Source organism: Saccopteryx bilineata, chromosome 2 (genome assembly GCF_036850765.1).
Source record: "Saccopteryx bilineata isolate mSacBil1 chromosome 2, mSacBil1_pri_phased_curated, whole genome shotgun sequence".
In the NCBI taxonomy this organism is placed as follows: domain Eukaryota; kingdom Metazoa; phylum Chordata; class Mammalia; order Chiroptera; family Emballonuridae; genus Saccopteryx; species Saccopteryx bilineata.
In genome coordinates, this window is record NC_089491.1 from 161,551,904 (window position 1) to 161,571,568 (window position 19,665).

Below are 19,665 nucleotides of genomic sequence, written 5' to 3' on the forward strand. Positions count from 1 at the left end.
GTATTAAATAATTATTTGTATGGCTCTGGCTGGTTGGCTCAGTGGTAGAGTGTCAACCTGGCATGTGTTTGTCCCAGGTTCAATTCCCAGTCAGGGCACCCAGGAAAAGTGACCATCTGCCTCTCCAACCCTCCCCTTCCCCTTTCTCTATCTTTCTCTCTCTTCCTCTTCCACAGCCATGGCTCAACTGGTTCAAGAAAGTTGGCCCTGGGTACTGAGGATAGATTCATGGCCTTGCCTCAGGTGCTAAAATAGCTCAGTTGTTAAGCAACAGAGCAACAGCCCCAGATGGGCAGAGCATTGCCTGGTAGAGGACTTGCTGGGTGGATCCCCATTAGGGCTTGTGCAGGAGTCTGTCTCTCTGCCTCCCTGCCTCTCACTTAATAAATAATAATTATTTATAACTATTTTTAAGTGTCATGTTTAAGAAAAGGTTCTTATTTCTTAGAGATATATTATTTATAAATGAAATTAAAATAAATGAGTAGACCTGTTTTTACCGTCACAGAGACACTCTGTGATAGCCTCTATTTTTATGTTATTCTCTATGATAGCCTCTATTTTTTTTTTTTTTTTTTTGTATTTTTCTGAAGCTGGAAACAGGGAGAGACAGTCAGACAGACTCCCGCATGCGCCCAACCGGGATCCACCCAGCACACCCACCAGGGGCAACGCTCTGCCCACCAGGGGGTGATGCTCTGCCCCTTCGGGGCGTCGCTCTGCCGAGACCAGAGCCACTCTAGCGCCTGGGGCAGTGGCCAAGGAGCCATCCCCAGCGCCCAGACCATCTTTGCTCCAATGGAGCCTTGGCTGCGGGAGGGGAAGAGAGAGACAGAGAGGGGGGGTGGAGAAGCAAATGGGCACTTCTCCTATGTGCCCTGGCCGGGAATCGAACCCGGGTCCCCCGCATGCCATGCCGACGCTCTACCGCTGAGCCAACCGGCCAGGGCCTATGATAGCCTCTAGAACAACTATTAATAACTTTGAACCTACTTTTGAATTGCAAATCACAAAGTATTAAAGCAAGATTTTTAAAAGTAAAATATGGCTCTTATTATTGTTACTATGAGAACAAAATGGTTTGTTGGCACTTTAAAACTTTTAAATAATTTTTTTTTTTTACAGGGACAGAGAGAGAGAGTCAGAGAGAGGGATAGATAGGGACAGACAGACAGGAACAAAGAGATGAGAAGCATTAATCATCAGTTTTTCATTGTGACACTTTAGTTGTTCATTGATTGCTTTCTCATATGTGCCTTGACCGTGGGCCTTCAGCAGACTGAGTAACCCCTTGCTCGAGCCAGCAACCTTGGGCTCAAGCTGGTGAGCTTTGCTCAAGCCAGATGAACCCGCACTCAAGTTGGCGACCTCGGGGTCTTAAACCTGGGTCCTTCGCATCCCAGTCCGACGCTCTGTGCACTGTGCCTGGTCAGGCTTAAATAATTTTTATTTCTTTTTTACTGCCTATTTAAAACTTTTCTTTCTTTAAAACTTTTTAAAATTTATTTATTGATTTTAGAGAGACAGAAACTTCAATTTGTTCCTATATGTGCCCTGAGTGGGCATCAAACCTGCAACCTCTGCATATTGGGATGATGCTCTAACCAACCAAGCTATCCAGCCAGGGCTAAATTTTTTAAAAGTTGATTTTAGAGAGAAAAGAAGAGGGTTGGAGAGAAAGAGAAACATCAACCTGTTGTTTATTGGTTGATTTTTGTTTGTGCCCTGACGGGAATTTAACCCACAACCTTGGTATATTGGGATGAAATTCTAAGCAACTGAGCTACCCAACCAGGGCTAAAACTTTTCTGTTTTTCCTACTTCATTATGTACATAAGGTTAATGCAGTACCACATTGCATGGGGGTATATGAATAAAATGTTCACATTGGAAATGTGAAATTTGATTGGGAGGGTCAATCAGAAGTCTTGAGGCCACCTGGATTAAAGGAAGGCCAGTTGACTTAGAATATTTAAAACTGGTTTTGTTGTTTTCAATTGTTAGTAACTATAAGTAGACTGATAATTACTGAGAAACAAATCTTTAACCCCTTTGGACCTATTGTTATTTGGTATGTTCATGTCATCATGATATTCAGCAAATATTTATTGACCACCTGTTCTGTGCCAGGGATTGTTAAACATACATTAAGAGAATATATTTATTTATTGATTGGTATTTAGAGAGAGAGAAATATCGATTTGTTATTCTACTTATTTATGTATTCATTGGTTGATTCTTGTATGTGCCCTGATGGGGGATTGAACCTGCAAACCTGGTATATCAGAGATGATGTTCTAACCACTTCACTACCCAGCCAGGATTTAAACATGCATTGTGTTAATCCCCACAGCAAACCAACAGGATCTGATATTATTGTCATAATTGAGGAAACTGAAACTTCTAGTGTATAGTGGAAGCTGCCTAATATCACAAAGGGAAGACTGTGTGATTGCATAATCAGGGTTTGAACCTAGGTCTTAACTACGACACTATTCTGAAGCCCCTTTCCCAGTTTATAGGGAAAGAATTGGGAAGAGAATTTTTCAAAATTTTTGTTTCCCTCCCATAGAATTTCCTTTAAAACTTTAATATATGCCTATTGGTCATCTGTATGTCCTCTTGGGAGAAGTGTCTATTCAGTTCTTTGTTCCACATCACTAATCATCAGAGAAATGCTAGTTAAAGCCACAATGAGATACCACCTCACATCTATCAGAATGGCGCTCATTAACAAACAACAAACAAGGCTGGTGAGGGTGTGGAGAAAAGGAAACCCTCCTGCACTGCTGGTAGGAATGCAGACTGGTGCAGCCACTGTGGAAAACAGTATGGAGTTTCCTCAAAAAATTAAAAATGGAACTTCCTTTTGACCCAGCTATCCCACTTTTAGGAATATATCCTAAGAATACCAAATCACTGATTCAAAAGAAGATATGCATTTCCATGTTTATGGCAGCATTGTTTACAATAGTCAGGATCTGGAAACAGCCCAAGTGTCCATCAGTGGATGAGTGGATCAAAAAGCTGGGGTAGGCCCTGGCCGGTTGGCTCAGTGGTAGAGCGTCGGCCTGGCGTGCAGAAGTCCCGGGTTCGATTCCCAGCCAGGGCACACAGGAGAAGCGCCCATCTGCTTCTCCACCCCTCCCCCTCTCCTTCCTCTCTGTCTCTCTCTTCCCCTCCCACAGCCGAGACTCCATTGGAGCAAAGATGGCCCGGGTGCTGGGGATGGCTCCTTGGCCTCTGCCCCAGGCGCTAGAGTGGCTCTGGTCGCAACAGAGCGACGCCCCGGAGGGGCAGAGCATCGCCCCCCGGTGGGTGTGCTGGATGGATCCCGGTCAGGTGCATGCGGGAGTCTGTCTGACTGTCTCTCCCCGTTTCCAGCTTCAGAAAAATACAAAAAAAAAAAAAAAAAAGCTGTGGTACATATACACAATGGAATACTACGCAGCCGTGAAAAAGAAGAAAATCTTACCTTTTGCGATGGCATAGATGGACCTGGAGATTATAATTATGATAAGTGTGGGATACTTGAATCCATGTTAACACAATAAATTAAAATTAATAAAAATTAAAAATACGCCTGACCTGTGGTGGTGCAGTGGATAAAGCATCGACCTGGAAATGCTGAGGTCGCCGGTTCGAAACCCTGGGCTTGCCTGGTCAAGGCACATATGGGAGTTGATGCTTCCAGCTCCTCCCCCCTTCTCTCTACCTCTCTCTCTCCTCTCTAAAAATGAATAAAAAAATAAAAAAAATTAAAAATACATATATAAAAAAAGAATTCATAGGACATGGGTGATAGAAGAAACATACACACAAAGAGCTGAGGGAATCTCACAAATGATTAAGAAGGATCCCACGATGAGTGGTATGCACCAAGCACAAAAAGAAACAAGGACATTGTATAACACACTCAAAAATTGTGATCAGTCTGACCTGTGGTGGTGCAGTGGATAAAGCGTCGACCTGGAAATGCTGAGGTCACCGGTTCGAAACCCTGGGCTTGCCTGGTCAAGGCACATATGGGAGTTGATGCTTCCAGCTCCTCCCCATTCTCTCTCTCTGTCTCTCCTCTCTCTCTCTCTTTCTCTCTCTCTCTCTCCTCTCTAAAAAATTGAATAAATAAAAAGTAAATAAAAATTTAAAAAAAAAATTGTGATCAGTGACAGTATAGAACTTTCATATAAAGGCTAATCACAATTACATAAAAGGATATTCATTGCTGCATTGGTTGTAAAAGCAAAAGACAAGAAATGACCTAAATATTCATCAAAAGAGGTCTAATGAAACAGATTATGTATCATTGTACAATGAAATACTGTGTATCCCTATAAACATGAAAGAAATTATCTCTAAAATACATGGCCAAGTAGAAAAGGTAAGAAAGTAAAAAGTGCAGTTGACCCTTGAATAACACAAGAGTTTGAGATGCTAACCCCCCACACAACTGAAAATCTATGTATAACTTTTGAGTCTTTCAAAACATAGTTGTCCGGTGGTATTCATGGGGGATTAGTTCCAGAAACACCCACAGATACCAAAATCCCTGGATGCTCACGTCCCCTATCTAAAATGATTATATCATGCCCTGACTGGATAGCTCGGTTAGCTAGAGCATCGTACTGAAGCACAGAGGTTGTCAGTTTGATTTCCTGGTCAGGGCACATACAGGAACAGATCAACGTTCCTGTCATCTCTGTCTCTCTCTTCTTTCCTCTCTCTCTAAAATCAATAAAATAAACACTATAATTTAAATAAAAATAAAATTATTATATCAGTGCATACATTGCCGCCACACACATCAGTGGAACCCCAGCTGTAGATCAATAAACAGTACAGGTATTTACTGGGGAAAATAATCCATGTACAAGTGACCTATGAAGTTCAAATGCATGCCATTCAAGGGTCAACTGTATATATCATATGCTGCCATTTGTGTATATAAAAAAATGAATGTACATTCGTACTTTTCATACATGGCATTAAATAGCTCTGGTTAAAGGAAACACCAAAAAAGATAACATTGGCGGCTCCTTTATTTTTTGGCATAGCATTGTCATTATGTAAAATTACCTCTCAGATTGATTTCTTGACATGTTTGCTTTCTGTTTCCTCCACTAGAATACAGGTACCATAGAGGCCAGAGCCAGTCTGATAAATTAGTATGTGTATCCCCTACATCTGTTCTAGTGTCTGGCGCATGTCAGGTGCTCAATAAGCAGCTGTTGAATGTTGTCAGAAAGGAAACAAACCTTTTCTCTGACCATGATTTGGTCCTTTAGGAGGAGGATGAAGTTGTAATCAGAAAACTTCAATGGTTTTCCTACTTCAAGGAGAAAAAAAAAGCAAAAAAGCCCCACAAAACTTTAGTAAATGTTACCACTTGTTTGCTCACAAGTTTGAGTAGATGACAAAACAAAAGACAAAGCAGCTAATATTACTCAAAAATTTCAGAGTCTGGCTGGTGGTAGCACAGTGGCTAGAGTGTCAACTAGAATGCTGAGGTTGCCAGTTCAAAACCCTGGACTTGCCTGGTCAAGGCACATACAACAAGCAAGCAATGAACAATTAAAGTGAAGCAACTATGAATTGATACTTCTCAAGCCTTACCCACCCCTCTGTAAAATCAAGAAATAAAATATTTAAAAATAAAAAATAAATAAATAAAAGTGTGCTGAAGTTAAAAGCATGTCAGGCTGGTAGAAGAACTTTAATAAAATGTCAAAGAGAACTGCTTTTATTAAATATCTTAATTTTTGACATAATTACTTTGAACTGTTAGATTTGGTACATTACATTTCATTTGTAATTACATTCTGAAAGTGATGGAAACATTGTTTTTTAAATCTAGGAATATTCCCTGGCCTTTTGAGAAAATAAAGAAAGCAAGCAAATGGGTAAGAAGAACTGAAGGACAATATCCATCTATCTGCCAGCGGCTTGAATTGGGCAAAGACTGGGACTGCACCACTAAACAACTATTAGGAATCCAGTCAACGAACACTACTTCTCCTCTCCACAGAGTTCTTAATTATGGTCAAGGCTGAACCAAATGAAGCTGTATTTTAAACTTTTTTTTATGCTTCTATCTATAAAATAAGTATTAATAGATATCTATAATGAAATTTAATTATGATTTTTATCAAATTAGCAATAAGTCACTGAAAAAAATGGAAGCTGAATTGTTTTAATGAACTAACAAGCAATAATAAAATAAAAATTACGGTATTAAAGATTTCTTTTTTTTTTAGTGAGAGAGAGAGAGGGACAGACAGGGACTGACAGGCTGGAAGGAAGAGAGATGAGAAGCATCAATTCTTCATTGTGGCACCTTAGTTGTTCATTGATTGCTTTCTCATATGTGCCTTTACGGGGTGGGGGTGGGGGGCTCCAGCAGAGCAAGTGATCCCTTACTCAAGCCAGCAACCTTAGGACTCAAGCCAGTGACCATGGGGTTATGTATACGAACCCATGCTCAAGCTGGAGACCTTGGGGTTTTGAACCTGGGTCCTCAGCATCCTAGGCCTACACTCTATCCACTGTACCACCACCTGGTCAGGCCAGATTTCTTTTTTGTTTATTGATTTTTAGTGAGAGACAGAAACATTGATTTATTATTTTAGCTACTCATGCATTCATTGGTTGTACCTTATCCAGAGATTGAACACAACCTTGGCGTATCAGGACAACGCTCTAGTCAACTAAGCAGCCTGGCCAGGGCACAGATATTTTCAATAGAAAAATAAACACCTCAAGCCTGATCAGGCAGTGGTACGGTGGATAGAGTGTCAGCCTGGGACACTGAGGACCCAGGTTCAAAACCCTGAGGTCGCTGGCTTAAGCGCAGGCTCACTGGCTTGATCGCAGCTTGCCAGCTTGACCATGGGATCATAGATATGATGCCATGGTCACTGGCTTGAGCCCAAGGTTGCTGGTTTGAGCAAAGGGTCATTGGCTCAGCTGGAGACCCTTGGTCAAAGCACATATAAGAAAGCAGTCAATGAACAACTAAAGTGATGCAACTCCAAATTGATGCTTCTCATCTCTCTTCCTGTCTGCCTGTTTCTCTCTCTCCTGTCTCTCTCTCTCTCACACTTAAAACAAAACAAAAATACCCCAAGATTCCAAGATGGCTACAGAGTAGGTAAAGACTTCACTCATCTGCTCCCAGCCCCAAACCAGATTTACAGCTAATATATAATGCAACCAAACTTAATAACCAACTGAAGGATTGCTGAACTGAGATAGTATAACCCAGGGTTGGCAGAAGAAACCATACAGAGACTGGAAAGGGCTGGCCCTGTTCTCAGCTGCATGGTTTTGGCAGCAGGACCCCTTCTTGGTGGAGTGGCGGCTCTTAACCTCAAGCAGGGTACCCTGGCCCAGAGCAGCAGAGGCAGGAAAAAGTCCACAAAGCAACTGGTGAAAACCACAGGATATTAAGTTGGCCTGGGTCATCCAGACACCATATAAATGGGAGAGCCCTCCCATTGTTGCAGTCCCAGCACAGGGAGTGCACTCTCCCTCTGTCCACCCACTGCTCACTCAGTCACTTGGCCCTGCACAATCCTCCAGAGGGGTCTGTAGGTTGCAACCAGCAGTGACTTTGGGGAATACTCTTTTTCAGGGAGGCATGTGCAGAAGATTCAGACAGTGACTGGGTAGGAAGGCTTTAGAAAAAAGATCTGTCGCTTGCCTGACTGGTGGTAGCACAGTGCATTGAGCATTGACCTGGGACACTGAGGACCCAGGTTTGAAAACCTGAGGTTGCAGGCTTGAGTGCGGGCTCATTCACCTTGAGTGCGGGTTGCTGGCTTGAGTGTGGGATCATCAACAGGATCCCAAGGTCACTGGCTTGAAGCCCAAGGTTGCTAGCTTGAGCAAGGGGTCACTGGCTTGGCTTGAGCTCTCCTTCCCCATCGAGACACATAGGAGAAGCAATCAATGAACAACTAAAGTGACGCAACTATGAGTTGATGTGTCTCATCTCTCTCCCTTTCTCTTTCAATACAAAAAAAAAAGGGAAAGAAAAAGGACCCATCTCTACCACCTTGAGTGCACAACCAGTGCTTCCCCCACCCTACCTGGAGGGACAGCAGAGTTGAAGTCACCATCTGCAGGGAGACAGGAGAACAGCACCAAGCCAGGACTCTAATTTTAGGCACAACTGGCACCCTCCCCTGCCCTGTCGGGACACTGCCCACAGGCGCAGCTGAATTCGCCATGGGCAAGGTGTCAGAACAACAGTGCAGAGTTGAGATTTTCTGTGGTTTTGGAAGGAGAGCGGACTTGAGACACCTGGGAAGACTTAGGGGTTCACTGCTCTGGGGAAAGACGGTTGGGGAACAGCCACTAGGATTCCTGTGCTGAGTCATTCTCCAGTGCCACAGTCACCATCTTTCTTGGGTGGAGCACTCCCCTCTGAATGGCATCAGCCTGGGGGAAAGCAACTGCCTCACCCTCTGGATACCTTCTTGCCCAGCTCTGCAGAGATTAGGCCCTGTGAGGAGTCAATGACCTGGGCCAGAGAGTAGAGGCTCAGAGAGACTCAGAGGGTAACAGTGACTCATTTATGAAGCATTAAAGTGGGGTATTCCCCCCAATTTCCCATGAATCTGACTGGCATTTCCCCCTCACAGGTGTTGCAAAGCAGCACACCTTGTAATTTTGCAGGTCTCGGGTGGGAACGGTGGAGGATTAGAAAATAAACACAGGAAAACAGTGGGATCAGGAGTACCCATTGCCAAGCTGATGGCTTGCAAGAGTGAGTCTCCATCCCAAAATGCTTTATTTATAGGGCAGAGAGCAAAGCCCTTAGCAAATCAAAGAGATCTCTGATACAAAGTCACATTTCCGAGGCAAACCAAGAATTCTCCCCAGAGCCCAAAAAACTCTCCACCATGCATAATATCTCAACTTTACAAAACAAAGGGCAAAAAGAAAACTGCCTCCAGTCTGTTCCAGAAATATAAGGGATGGGACCAGTAGAAACCATCAGTATTATAGCTAACATGGAGGTGTGGGGAAGGGCATGTAAATTGCCTGTACCAACTTAAACAATCACAGGTTGTGGGGAAGAGTTTAGCCTTTAGCAACTTAATCAAGAAAGTGAGGTGGGGAATGGGCAGCAAGGACCCTGTCAGCCTACTGCCAGGCCCCAACACATCTGTCCCCCACAATTCTAAACTGCAAGGACTCTGTCAGCTTGCACTCCCACACACAAGAGATTCTGTAGAACCATGCTCCTGGTTTCCAAGAATCAGACTGAGACCAGAGTCTCTGGAATAGGGACTGCACCCACCACCTTCCCTGAAGCTCGACAGGCACCTCCCCCAGGTGTAGTAAGGTACCAAAAAGCTACAAAATTAGTATTGATATTTTAGGAAAAAAAGTCAGGCTTTTCTGTCCCATCTTTTCCTTGGAGAGGGGAGGGAGGAGAATGTAGAAGCTTCCTGACTTACAAGGATAATGGGTCATTTAGTTTTAACTAAAGAATAAGGGTTGTCTAAGGAACTTCTTTTCTCTTACAATAAGAGACAGAATTTACATACCACCCTACATTGATTTTGGTTCTTTCTCCATTCCTGGAATCCTGAGAGTGACATACCTCTAGGCAAAGGAGGGGAGATAGTGCCATGATGTCATGCTCCCCCAGCCTGTGTGTGATCAAGGGTATATAACCAGCCTCTGAGATGTATTTGGCACACACAATTTGGGTCTACAATTCCCCGTGTTAGTCATATGTGGCCGGCATATTTAATAAATCTCCTCCTTTAGTAGACCCTTTAAAATTCATCTGGACTTAGTGTCTCTACGTAAATCCGCGGAAGTGAGGTATGGGTACTTTACAACATTTGGCACCCAACGTGGAGCTGTGGTGTTTTGCGTCACCGGGTAGAGACACCCTGAATCGGCTGGTCTCTCTGGGGGACTGCCTGACCCCACTAGAATCTTGAGCAGAGGTGCCACCTGGGATGTTTTCAGGGCTCCCCATTTTCCTGTGGGTTTGGACAGTTCTTCTGCAGATGCCTCCCATTTCCCAAATTCAACGATTTGGACAATTTGGCAGAGAAATCAAGGAGGTAGGTAAAGCAACTCTTGCTTTACTGAATTCTAGGTTTTAGTCTGTTCTGAATTCTGGCTTTGCTGATTTGGGACTCTGGAGATATGTAGGTAGAGCTTCTGCTTTACTGATTTGGGACTCTGAAGGTGTATAGGTAAAGCAACTCTTTTTCTTTCTGAATTATTCCTTTTCTGTTTTGGACTAGTCAATCTGTTTGGGACTAGTGTGCTGGTAAGGCAGATCTGTGGCTTTGCTGATTTGTGACTCTGGGGATATGTAGGTAAAGCAGACCTTCTGCTTTACTGATTTGGGACTCCAGAGATGTGTAGGTAGGGCCAATCTTTTGCTTTGCTGATTTGGGACTAGACTGTTTGGATCCACTGCTTAGAGGACCAGACACGGTCACACTCTCCCAGTGGGTTCTCCAAGACCAAGACATCGGTGGAGAGTTTTGGGTCCTGCCTTAGGCTTATCTGGGATGCATCTGGTGGTACTCTCAGAGAAAGACCTGACTGGGGACATTGGGTGGTGCTCTCGAGACCTGAGTAGGGACTGAGTTAATACTGAGCTGATCAATCCCGTCTTAGGACTTCCAAGGACACCTTTGTGTTTGTCGAGATCTCACTCTTTGTTTTTAATGTTTCTGTCTAAAATCCCTGAGTGGCCTGACCAGGCGGTGGTGCAGTGGATAGAGCATCTGACTGGGATACAGAGGACCCAGGTTCGAGACCCTGAGGTCGCCAGCTTGAGCACCGGCTCATCTGGTTTGAGCAAAAAGCCCACCAGCTTGAACTCAAGGTCGCTGGCTCCAGCAAAGGGCTACTCGGTCTGCTGAAGGCCCGCGGTCAAGGCACATATGAGAAAGCAATCAATAAACAACTAAGTTGTTGCAAGGTTCAATGAAAAACTAATGATTGATGCTTCTCATCTCTCCATTCCTGTCTGTCTGTCCCTGTCTATCCTTCTCTCTGACTCTCTCTCTGTCTCTAAAACCCCTGAGTGAATTAGTCTGTAAGTGGAAATCTCTGGTGCTATGCACCTGAGAGGCCACTAGGGGAACTCCTTCCTTTGTCTCTTGAGCTGTGTGAAGTAATCTGTTTTGTCTCTGTCAGGAAAATCTCTACTATAATTTTAATTGGAATAAGTAAAGCGCACTCATTTAAATTTTTTGATTTGTGATTTGTGTATGTGAAGTCTTTGTTTAATGTTTAAGTGTGTCTGATTTTAAGGCCTGGCTTAAGTTCTTGTGTCAAAAATTGGAAGTTTCTGGCTTAGAACTAGAGGGCAATCCTAAATGGTGAATTGTCTGTACTGTCTGTACTGTAGATTCTCTTTGTTCGAGAAATCTCTCATGACATTTCATGGTTTGGACCCCTCTCCCCAGATCCACTACATATCTTTTCTTGGATCCAAGATCTATGGTTTCAGGGCACTCTGTTTGATTTCACCCCTGAAGAAATTATTCTCTTCTGTTGGCTCTGTCCCCTTGTCTTATGTAATAATTAATACCTCTATAGTCAAACATCCTTTATTCTGAGTGCTAGTTAATTATTGTCTGTCTTACCTTTCTTGCTTTTACTGGTGTGCAAATTTCTGGATTTTCCAGCACAGTTTCAATTTGGTAAATCAGTGACCCTAGCTATTAAATATGGGAGGAGGGCCTAGTACACAAAAGACCCCCTTAGGCTGTCTTCTAAAGCACTTTCAAGAAGCTTATGGAAATGTAAAGCCAGTAGCCACGGTTACCATCACAGCCACCTGGCCCATGCAGGTTTGCATTGGATTTGGACAGTCAGTAAAGAAACAATGGAGCCAAAAACTGATGGGCCATCATTTTTTTTTTTTTTTCTGAAGCTGGAAACAGGGAGAGACAGTCAGACAGACTCCCGCATGCGCCCGACCGGGATCCACCCGGCATGCCCACCATGGGGCGACACTCTGCCCACCAGGGGGCGATGCTCTGCCCATCCTGGGCATCGCCATGTTGCAACCAGAGCCACTCTAGCGCCTGGGGCAGAGGCCACAGAGCCATCCCCAGCGCCCGGGCCATCTTTGCTCCAATGGAGCCTTGGCTGCGGGAGAGGAAGAGAGAGACAGAGAGGAAGGCGTGGCAGAGGGGTGGAGAAGCAAATGGGCGCTTCTCCTATGTGCCCTGGCCGGGTGTTGGGCAGATAAAATGTATTATGCTCACTTTGTTAAAGATGACACAAGGAGGCCGTAGTCCAGGTGATATTAATGTGTGTTGGGGGCAGGCAGGATTGTTGTAGCCTGGGGTTTGGTTTTGGGATTAAGCCTTTCCCACCCTTTTTGATGTGGGGAGGTACAATCCAATCATGCTTCAGAGAAGTGACTTTGTATTAGAGACTTCCCTATTTTGTATATTGGATTAAAGGTTGTGAAGCTACACTATAAAATGGGGGCAGAACGGGACTTGGCTCTTGGTTCCTGAGGTTAGCATGAGAGAGAGAGAGTAGAGCCAGCAGCAGGAGGAGGCCAGGAAAGCAGCCAAGATGGCAGAGTGCTGAGAGAGATGCCAGTTTGTACAGAGTTTGTATCTGGGATAAGGAAGGAGATGGGGAACTGAGGAGAATAAGGCTGGTGAGCTAGAAACCTTTGATTCTAGGAAACTCGGATAAGTCAGTGGCCTTGTGAGCACTGAATGTGATTGGGTTTTGGAGCCCAGTGTGTATTTTTACTTGCCCGCTGGGTGCAAGCTAGGATTAAAGACTATGGCCCACCAGTTTGTGGCTCCGTTGTTTCTTTACCGACTGTCCGAATCCAATGCGAACCTGCATGGGCCAGGCTGCTCTGATGGTGGCCCTGGCCCTGGCTCCTGGCTTTACACTGGGAATCGAACCCGGGTCCTCCACACGCTAGGCTGACGCTCTACCGCTGAGCCAACCGGCCAGGGCCTGATGGGCCATCATTTTTTAATCCTAGCTTGCACCCGGCGGGCAAGTAAAAACACACACTGGGCTCCAAAACCCACTCACATTCAGTGCTCACAAAGCTACTGACTTATCCGAGTTTCCTAGAATCAAAGGTTTCTAGCTCACCAGACTTATTCACCTCTGTTCCCCATCTCCTTCCTTATCCCAGATACAAACTCTACACAAACTGGCATCTCACTCAGCACTCCGCCATCTTGGCTGCTTCTCCTGGCCTCCTCCACGTGGCCTTTCTCTGCTCTCCTCTGCTCTCTCCTCTAATCTCAGGAACCAAGCGGCCAAGCTCCCACTTCGTCCCCATTTTATAGTGTAGCAATCCAAACTCTTAATCCAATATACAAAACAGGGTAGTCTCTAATACAAAGTCACTTCCCTGAGGCATGATTGGATTGTACCGCCCTACAGCAAAAAGGGTAGGAAAGGCTTAATCCCAAAACCAAGCCCCAGGCTACAACAATTCTCAACACACATTAATATCACCTGGGCAATGGCCTCTTTAACAAAGTGAGCATAATACATTTTATCTGCCCAACACCCATCTCCTTCCTTCTCTCTGCACAAACTCTGCACTAACTGGCTTCTCACTCAACACTCCGCCATCTTGGCTGCCTCTCCTGGCCTCCTCCACGTGGCCTTTCTCTGCTCTCTGCTCTCTCCTCTCTCCTCCTAATGCTAATCTCAGGAACTAAGAGCCCAAGCTCCCGTTCTGCACCTATTTTATAGTGTAGAAATCCAAACCTTTAATCCAATATACAAAATAGTTAAGTCTCTAATACAATGTCACTTATCTGGGGCATGATGGGATTGTACCACCCCACATCAAAAAGGATGGGAAAGGCTTAGTCCCAAAACCAAGCCCCAGGCTACAAGGATTCTGCCTGCCCCCAACACACATTAATATCACCTGGGTGACGGCCTCCACGTGGGCAGCACCATCTTTAACAAAGTGAGCATAATATATTTTATCTGCCCAACAGGAGACAACTGTGGCTACGGAATTAAAAGGTACAAGAAAAAAATTCGCATTTTCTGTGAATCAGAATGGCCCAGCTTCAGGGTTGGATGGCCATCGGCCGGGACTTTTAATCTCTAGCTAGTAAGGGCAGTTTGGAACATCATAACTGAGGATCCAGGCCACCATGATCAGTTTCCATACATTGATCAATGGCTAAATTTAACAATGAATCTGCCACAATGGCTAAAAGCTTGCTCCATACAAAAAAGGTGCTACATCTTCCTAGTCTGGCCAGATTTACATCTAGGACAGAAAGGGGATTTGAGAGAAAGAATTAAGACTCCACTAGGAAAAAATCAGTGCACATACTGCAACAGGGAATACGCCCGGGAAAGTGTTTCTCCAGCCTCTAGAAGAAGGGGTGGGCAGATAAAATGTATTATGCTCACTTTGTTAAAGATGGCACTGCCCACGTGAGGCCGTCGCCCAGGTGATATTAATGTGTGTTGAGAATCCTTGTAGCCTGGGGCTTGGTTTTGGGATTAAGCCTTTCCCACCCTTTTTGATGTGGGGTGGTACAATCCAGTCATGCCTCAGAGAAGTGACTTTGTATTAGAGACTTCCCTATTTTGTATATTGGATTAGAGGTTGTGAAGCTGCAATATAAAGTGGGGGCAGAACGGGAGTTTGCTCTCTTGGTTCCTGAGATTATCATTATAGGAGAGAGCAGAGCAGAGAGCAGAGAGAGGCCATGTGGCCAGGAAAAGCAGCTAAGATGGCGGAGTGCTGAGTGAGAGGCCAGTTTGTGCAGTTTGACGCTGACGCTGCAGAAGGAAGGAGATGGGGAACAGAGGTGAATAAGTCTGGTGAGCTAGAAACCTTTGATTCTAGGAAACTCGGATAAGTCAGTAGCTTTGTGAGCACTAAATGTGAGTGGGTTTTGGAGCCCAGTGTGTATTTTTTACTTGCCCGCCGGGTGCAAGCTAGGATTAAAGACTATGGCCCACCAGTTTTTGGCTCCGTTGTTTCTTTACCGACTATCCGAATCCATTGCGAACCTGCATGGGCCGGGCTGCTGTGATGGTGGCCGTGGCTTCTGGCTTTACAAGGGGGCAGCAAGTGGGCAATTTAAATGAGAAAAAAATAAAAAGCCAAGCCGGGACACACGAATGACAGAATAAGGGCATGGCCGCAGAGAAGCGAGCGCAGGCCTGCTCCTTCCCCACCCTGCCATGCTCCTGCCTCAGCTGCCAAGCACACCTGAGTGGGAGGGGGAAAAACGGAAGCAAGCTGAGCACCAAGAGACAAACCCCGCTGCCGCCTCCCAGTGCTCGACTAGACTAGGGTTCATACTGCCTCAGGTTGTACAAGAAAGGGAAACAGGGCCAGGTAAAAAGGTTTAGAAATTAACAAACCACGGGTGTGGACCTTGCTGATTATCAATTCCTTGAAATAAATTACAATTCTAAATTAAGTAATGGGATCATGAATAACAGGACTATAGGGGATGGGATTATCAGAGACAGTCCCTCCAGCTGCCTCTCCCCTTCCCCTCCCTAGGACCTGGGGTTCACGTGGGCCCTCATGGATTAGAGCAGGGGTCCCCAAACTTTTTACACGGGGCCAGTTCACTGTCCCTCAGACTGTTGGAGGGCCCAACTATAAAAAAAACTATGAATAAATCCTTATGCACACTGCACATATCTTATTTTAAAGTTAAAAAAAGGGAACAAATACAATATTTAAAATAAAGAACAAGTAAATTTAAATCAATAAACTGACCAGTATTTCAATGGGAACTATGCTCCTCTCACTAACCACGAATGAAAGAGGTGCCCCTTCCAGAAGTGCGGCGGGAGCCGCATAAATGGCCTCAGGAGGCCGTATGCGGCCCGTGGGCCGTAGTTTGGGGACCCCTGGATTAGAGTGATGGCTTGTTGCCCTCCACTGGTGTAAAAATTATAGAAAGGAAAATAAGTATACAGAACTAACACTGGGAGAAGGGTTCTGACTCTCTCCCGCAGGGCCAAGGTAGGTGTTGGGTCCCCTCCAAGCTCCCCTACCCTTCCCCAATTCCTTCGTGTGGCATGGTTGTTGTCTGATGTGGGAGGCATGGGATTCACGGGTGAGACCCACTGCTTTAGCCATAATAGTAAAAACATTGTAAAAAAGATTCTATTTTTTTAATTCATTTTTGAGGAGGGAGGGAGAGAGAGAGAGAGAGAGAGAGAGAGAGAAGGGGGAGAGGAGCAGGAAGCTTCAATTCCCATATGTGCCTTGACTGGGCAAGCCCAGGGTTTTGAACTGGCAACCTCAGCATTCCAGGTCAATGCTTTATCCACTGTGCCACCACAGGTCAGGCTGTAAAAAAGATTCTTAGGGAATTGAGGGGAAATTAAAAATCTCATATGTGCCAAAAGCAGCCCACTATTGGGAAAGTAAATTTATAAAATTTATGATTTTTTTAAACATTTAAAAAAAAATTTTTTTTATTCATTTTAGAAAGGAGAGAGAGAAGGGGAAGAGAGAGAGAGGAGAGAAAGAAAGGGGGAGGAGCAGGAAGCATCAACTCCCATATGTGCCTTGACCAGGCAAGCCCAGGGTTTCGAACCGGCGACCTCACCATTTCCAGGTCAACGCTTTATCCACTGCGCCACCACAGGTCCGGCAAAATTTATGATTTTTAATTTGCTGCTTTGGTTGTAAGAAATAAAGCTAGACAGCTGTCAGGGGATGGAGATGAAAGTCAGCTTAATGCCTGACTTGTGGTGGCGCAGTGGATAAAGCATTGACCTGGAATGCTGAGGTCGCCGGTTCGAAACCCTGGGCTTGCCCAGTCAAGGCACATATGGGAGTTGATGCTTCTTGCTCCTCCACCTCCTCTCTCTCCCCCTTTCTCTAAAATGAATAAATAAAATCTTTGCCCTGGCCGGTTTGCTCAGTGGTAGAGCGTCGGCCTGGCGTACAGGAGTCCTGGGTTCGATTCCCAGCCAGGGCACACAGGAGAAGTGCCCATCTGCTTTTCCACCCCTCCCCCTCTCCTTCCTCTCTGTCTCTCTCTTCCCCTCCCGCAGCCAAGGCTCCACTGGAGCAAAAAGTTGGCCGGGGCGCTGAGGCTGGCTCCATGGCCTCTGCCTCAGGCGCTAGAATGGCTCTGGTTGCAACAGAGTGAGGCCCAGATGGGCAGAGCATCGCCCCCTGGTGGGCATGCCGGGTGAGTCCTGGTCGGGCGCATGTAGGAGTCTGTCTGACTGCCTCCCCATTTCCAACTTCAGAAAAATACAAAAAAAAGGAAAAAAAGAAAGTTGGCTTAGTTCTTGGAAATGCCGGGTTGTGCAAGAAAGGACAGGTATTCAGGATTCCTCTGCCTCTTCCCCCTTCCCTAAGAACCCTGGTCAGCAAACTGCCACTCGCAAACAGCTCGTGGACTACATGAGGCCTTTTGCCCATTGGGTGTAGCTCTCCAATGGAGTGCCATGTATGGGCACTACCTCGGTAAGGAGTGTGCCTACCTTTATAGTTTAAATTTAAGATTTGGCTCTCAAAAGAAATTTCAATTATTGTACTGTTAATAGTTGGCTATATTGACTAATAAGTTTCCTGACCAGTAGGTTAAAATATATGCATTATTTCAAAGTCTTTTATTAATTCTTTTTATTTGCTGTTTCATAGCCCTGTGATGTTGAAATCTTGGTTGGAATATTTAGGGAATATGTAATAATTGTTAATAATGTCTTTTTATGTAATGTTTAGTTTATTATCATTTTGACGCAGTATTGTTCAGTGTTAAATCACCAAAACCCAAAGGAAAAAATATTACTAGTGATTAGCCTAACAGTTTGAATGCTAATATACTGAGTTATTCGGCAGTGAAGAGACTCTGGAATCCTACAGGAGACGCCAAACCTGTTACTCCCTCAAACTTCTACCCTCTTTTATTTGATCCAGCTAATAATGCTGTTTTTGTCTTTTCCAAAAGTTTATATAAGCAGATAAGGACCCTCAAGCCCCTCAGCGAGATCTAAGCATGACTTTTGAGGTCTATAATGACCAAGAGAGAAACAAAAAAGGAAAACAAAGCCCAAAAGAGATCAGGCAAAATACCAGCTCTTGGCATACGCCCTTACAGGCTTCAGTGCCCTGAAAGGGCTTCATAGGACTCCATCAGGGTCCTGCTTCAAGAATGGAAAACAAGGCCCTGGCTGCTTGGCTCAGTGGTAGAGCGTCGGCCTGGCGTGCGGAAGTCCCGGGTTCGATTCCCAGCCAAGGCACACAGGAGAAGCGCCCATCTGCTTCTCCACTCCTCCCCCTCTCCTTCCTCTCTGTCTCTCTCTTCCCCTCCCGCAGCTGAGGCTCCACTGGAGCAAAAGATGGCCTGGGCGCTGGGGATGGCTCCATGGCCTCTGCCCCAGGCGCTAGAGTGGCTCTGGTCACAACAGAGCAACACCCTGGATGGGCAGAGCATCGCCCCCTGGTGGTCATGCCGGGTGGATCCCGGCCAGGTGCATACGGGAGTCTGTCTGACTGCCTCCCCATTTCCAGCTTCAGAAAAATACAAAACAAAACAAAACAAAAAAAACACCAAACAACAACAACAACAAAAAGGATCAAAGACCTAAATATAAAACCTGAAACAATAAATTACATAGAAGAAAACATAGGTACTAAACTCATGCACCTCAGTTATAAAGAGCTCTTTATGAATTTGACTCCAAAGGCAATGGGCGTGCCGGGTGGATCCCAGTCAGGCGCATGCGGGAGTTTGTCTGACTGCCTCCCCGTTTCCACCTTCAGAAAAATACAAAAAAAAAGGAAAAAAAGAGGATGCGGCCTGACCTGTGGTGGCACAGTGGATAAAACATCAGCCTGGAATTCTGAGGAGTCAGTTCAAAACCCAAAACCCTGGGCTTGCCTGGTCAAGTCACATATAGGAGCTAATGCTTCCTGCTCCTCCTCTCTTTTCTCTCTCTCTCTCTTTTCTCACTCTCCTCTCTCTAAAAATAAATAAAATCTAAAAAACAAAAACAAAAATACTTTAAAAAAAGAAGAGAGGACTTAAATAAAATCAGAGATGAAAGAGGAAAAGTAACAACAGACACCAAAGAAATACAAAGCAAAGTAAGAAAATATTATGAATAACTAGATGCCAACAAAATGGACAATCTGGTTGAAATGGATAAATTCCTGGAAACATATAATTTTCAAAACAAAACCAGAAAGAACCAGAGAATCTGAACAGATAGGTTACAGTCCGTAAAATTGAAGCATTAGTCAAAAAAAATCCCAACAAACAAAAGTCCTGTACTGATGGCTTCACTGGTGAATTTTACCAAACATTCAAAGAAGAATTAACACCTATACTTCTCAAAATATTCCAAAATATTCAAGAGGAGGAAAGACTCTGAAGCTCATTTTTTGAGGCTAGCATTATCCTAATTTCAAAACCAGACAAAGACACTACAAAGAAAGAAAATTATAGGCTAATATCCCTGATGAACATAGATACTAAAATCCTCAACAAGATATTGTAAACTGGATCCAGCAATACATTAAGAAGGTCATACAACATGATCAAGTGAGATTTATCCTGGGGATGCAATGTTGGTACAACATTCACAAATCAATAAATGTGACGCATCACATAAACAAAATGAAGGGTAAAGTCACCTGATCATATCAAAAGATGCAAAATAAAA

General features: G+C 44.6%; 1 protein-coding gene across 1 annotated transcript in view; it reads left to right on the forward strand.

The window, feature by feature from the left end:
- The window catches only part of PARP4 (poly(ADP-ribose) polymerase family member 4), a 100,081-nt gene extending 93,845 nt beyond the window's left edge, over positions 1-6,236 (forward strand). Inside the window, exon 34 of the mRNA XM_066258288.1 lies at positions 5,855-6,236. Within this exon, the coding sequence (XP_066114385.1) occupies positions 5,855-6,050 (196 nt within the window). The 3' untranslated portion in view covers positions 6,051-6,236. The remainder of the gene's footprint in view (positions 1-5,854) is intronic.
- The last annotated feature ends 13,429 nt before the right edge of the window (positions 6,237-19,665 follow it).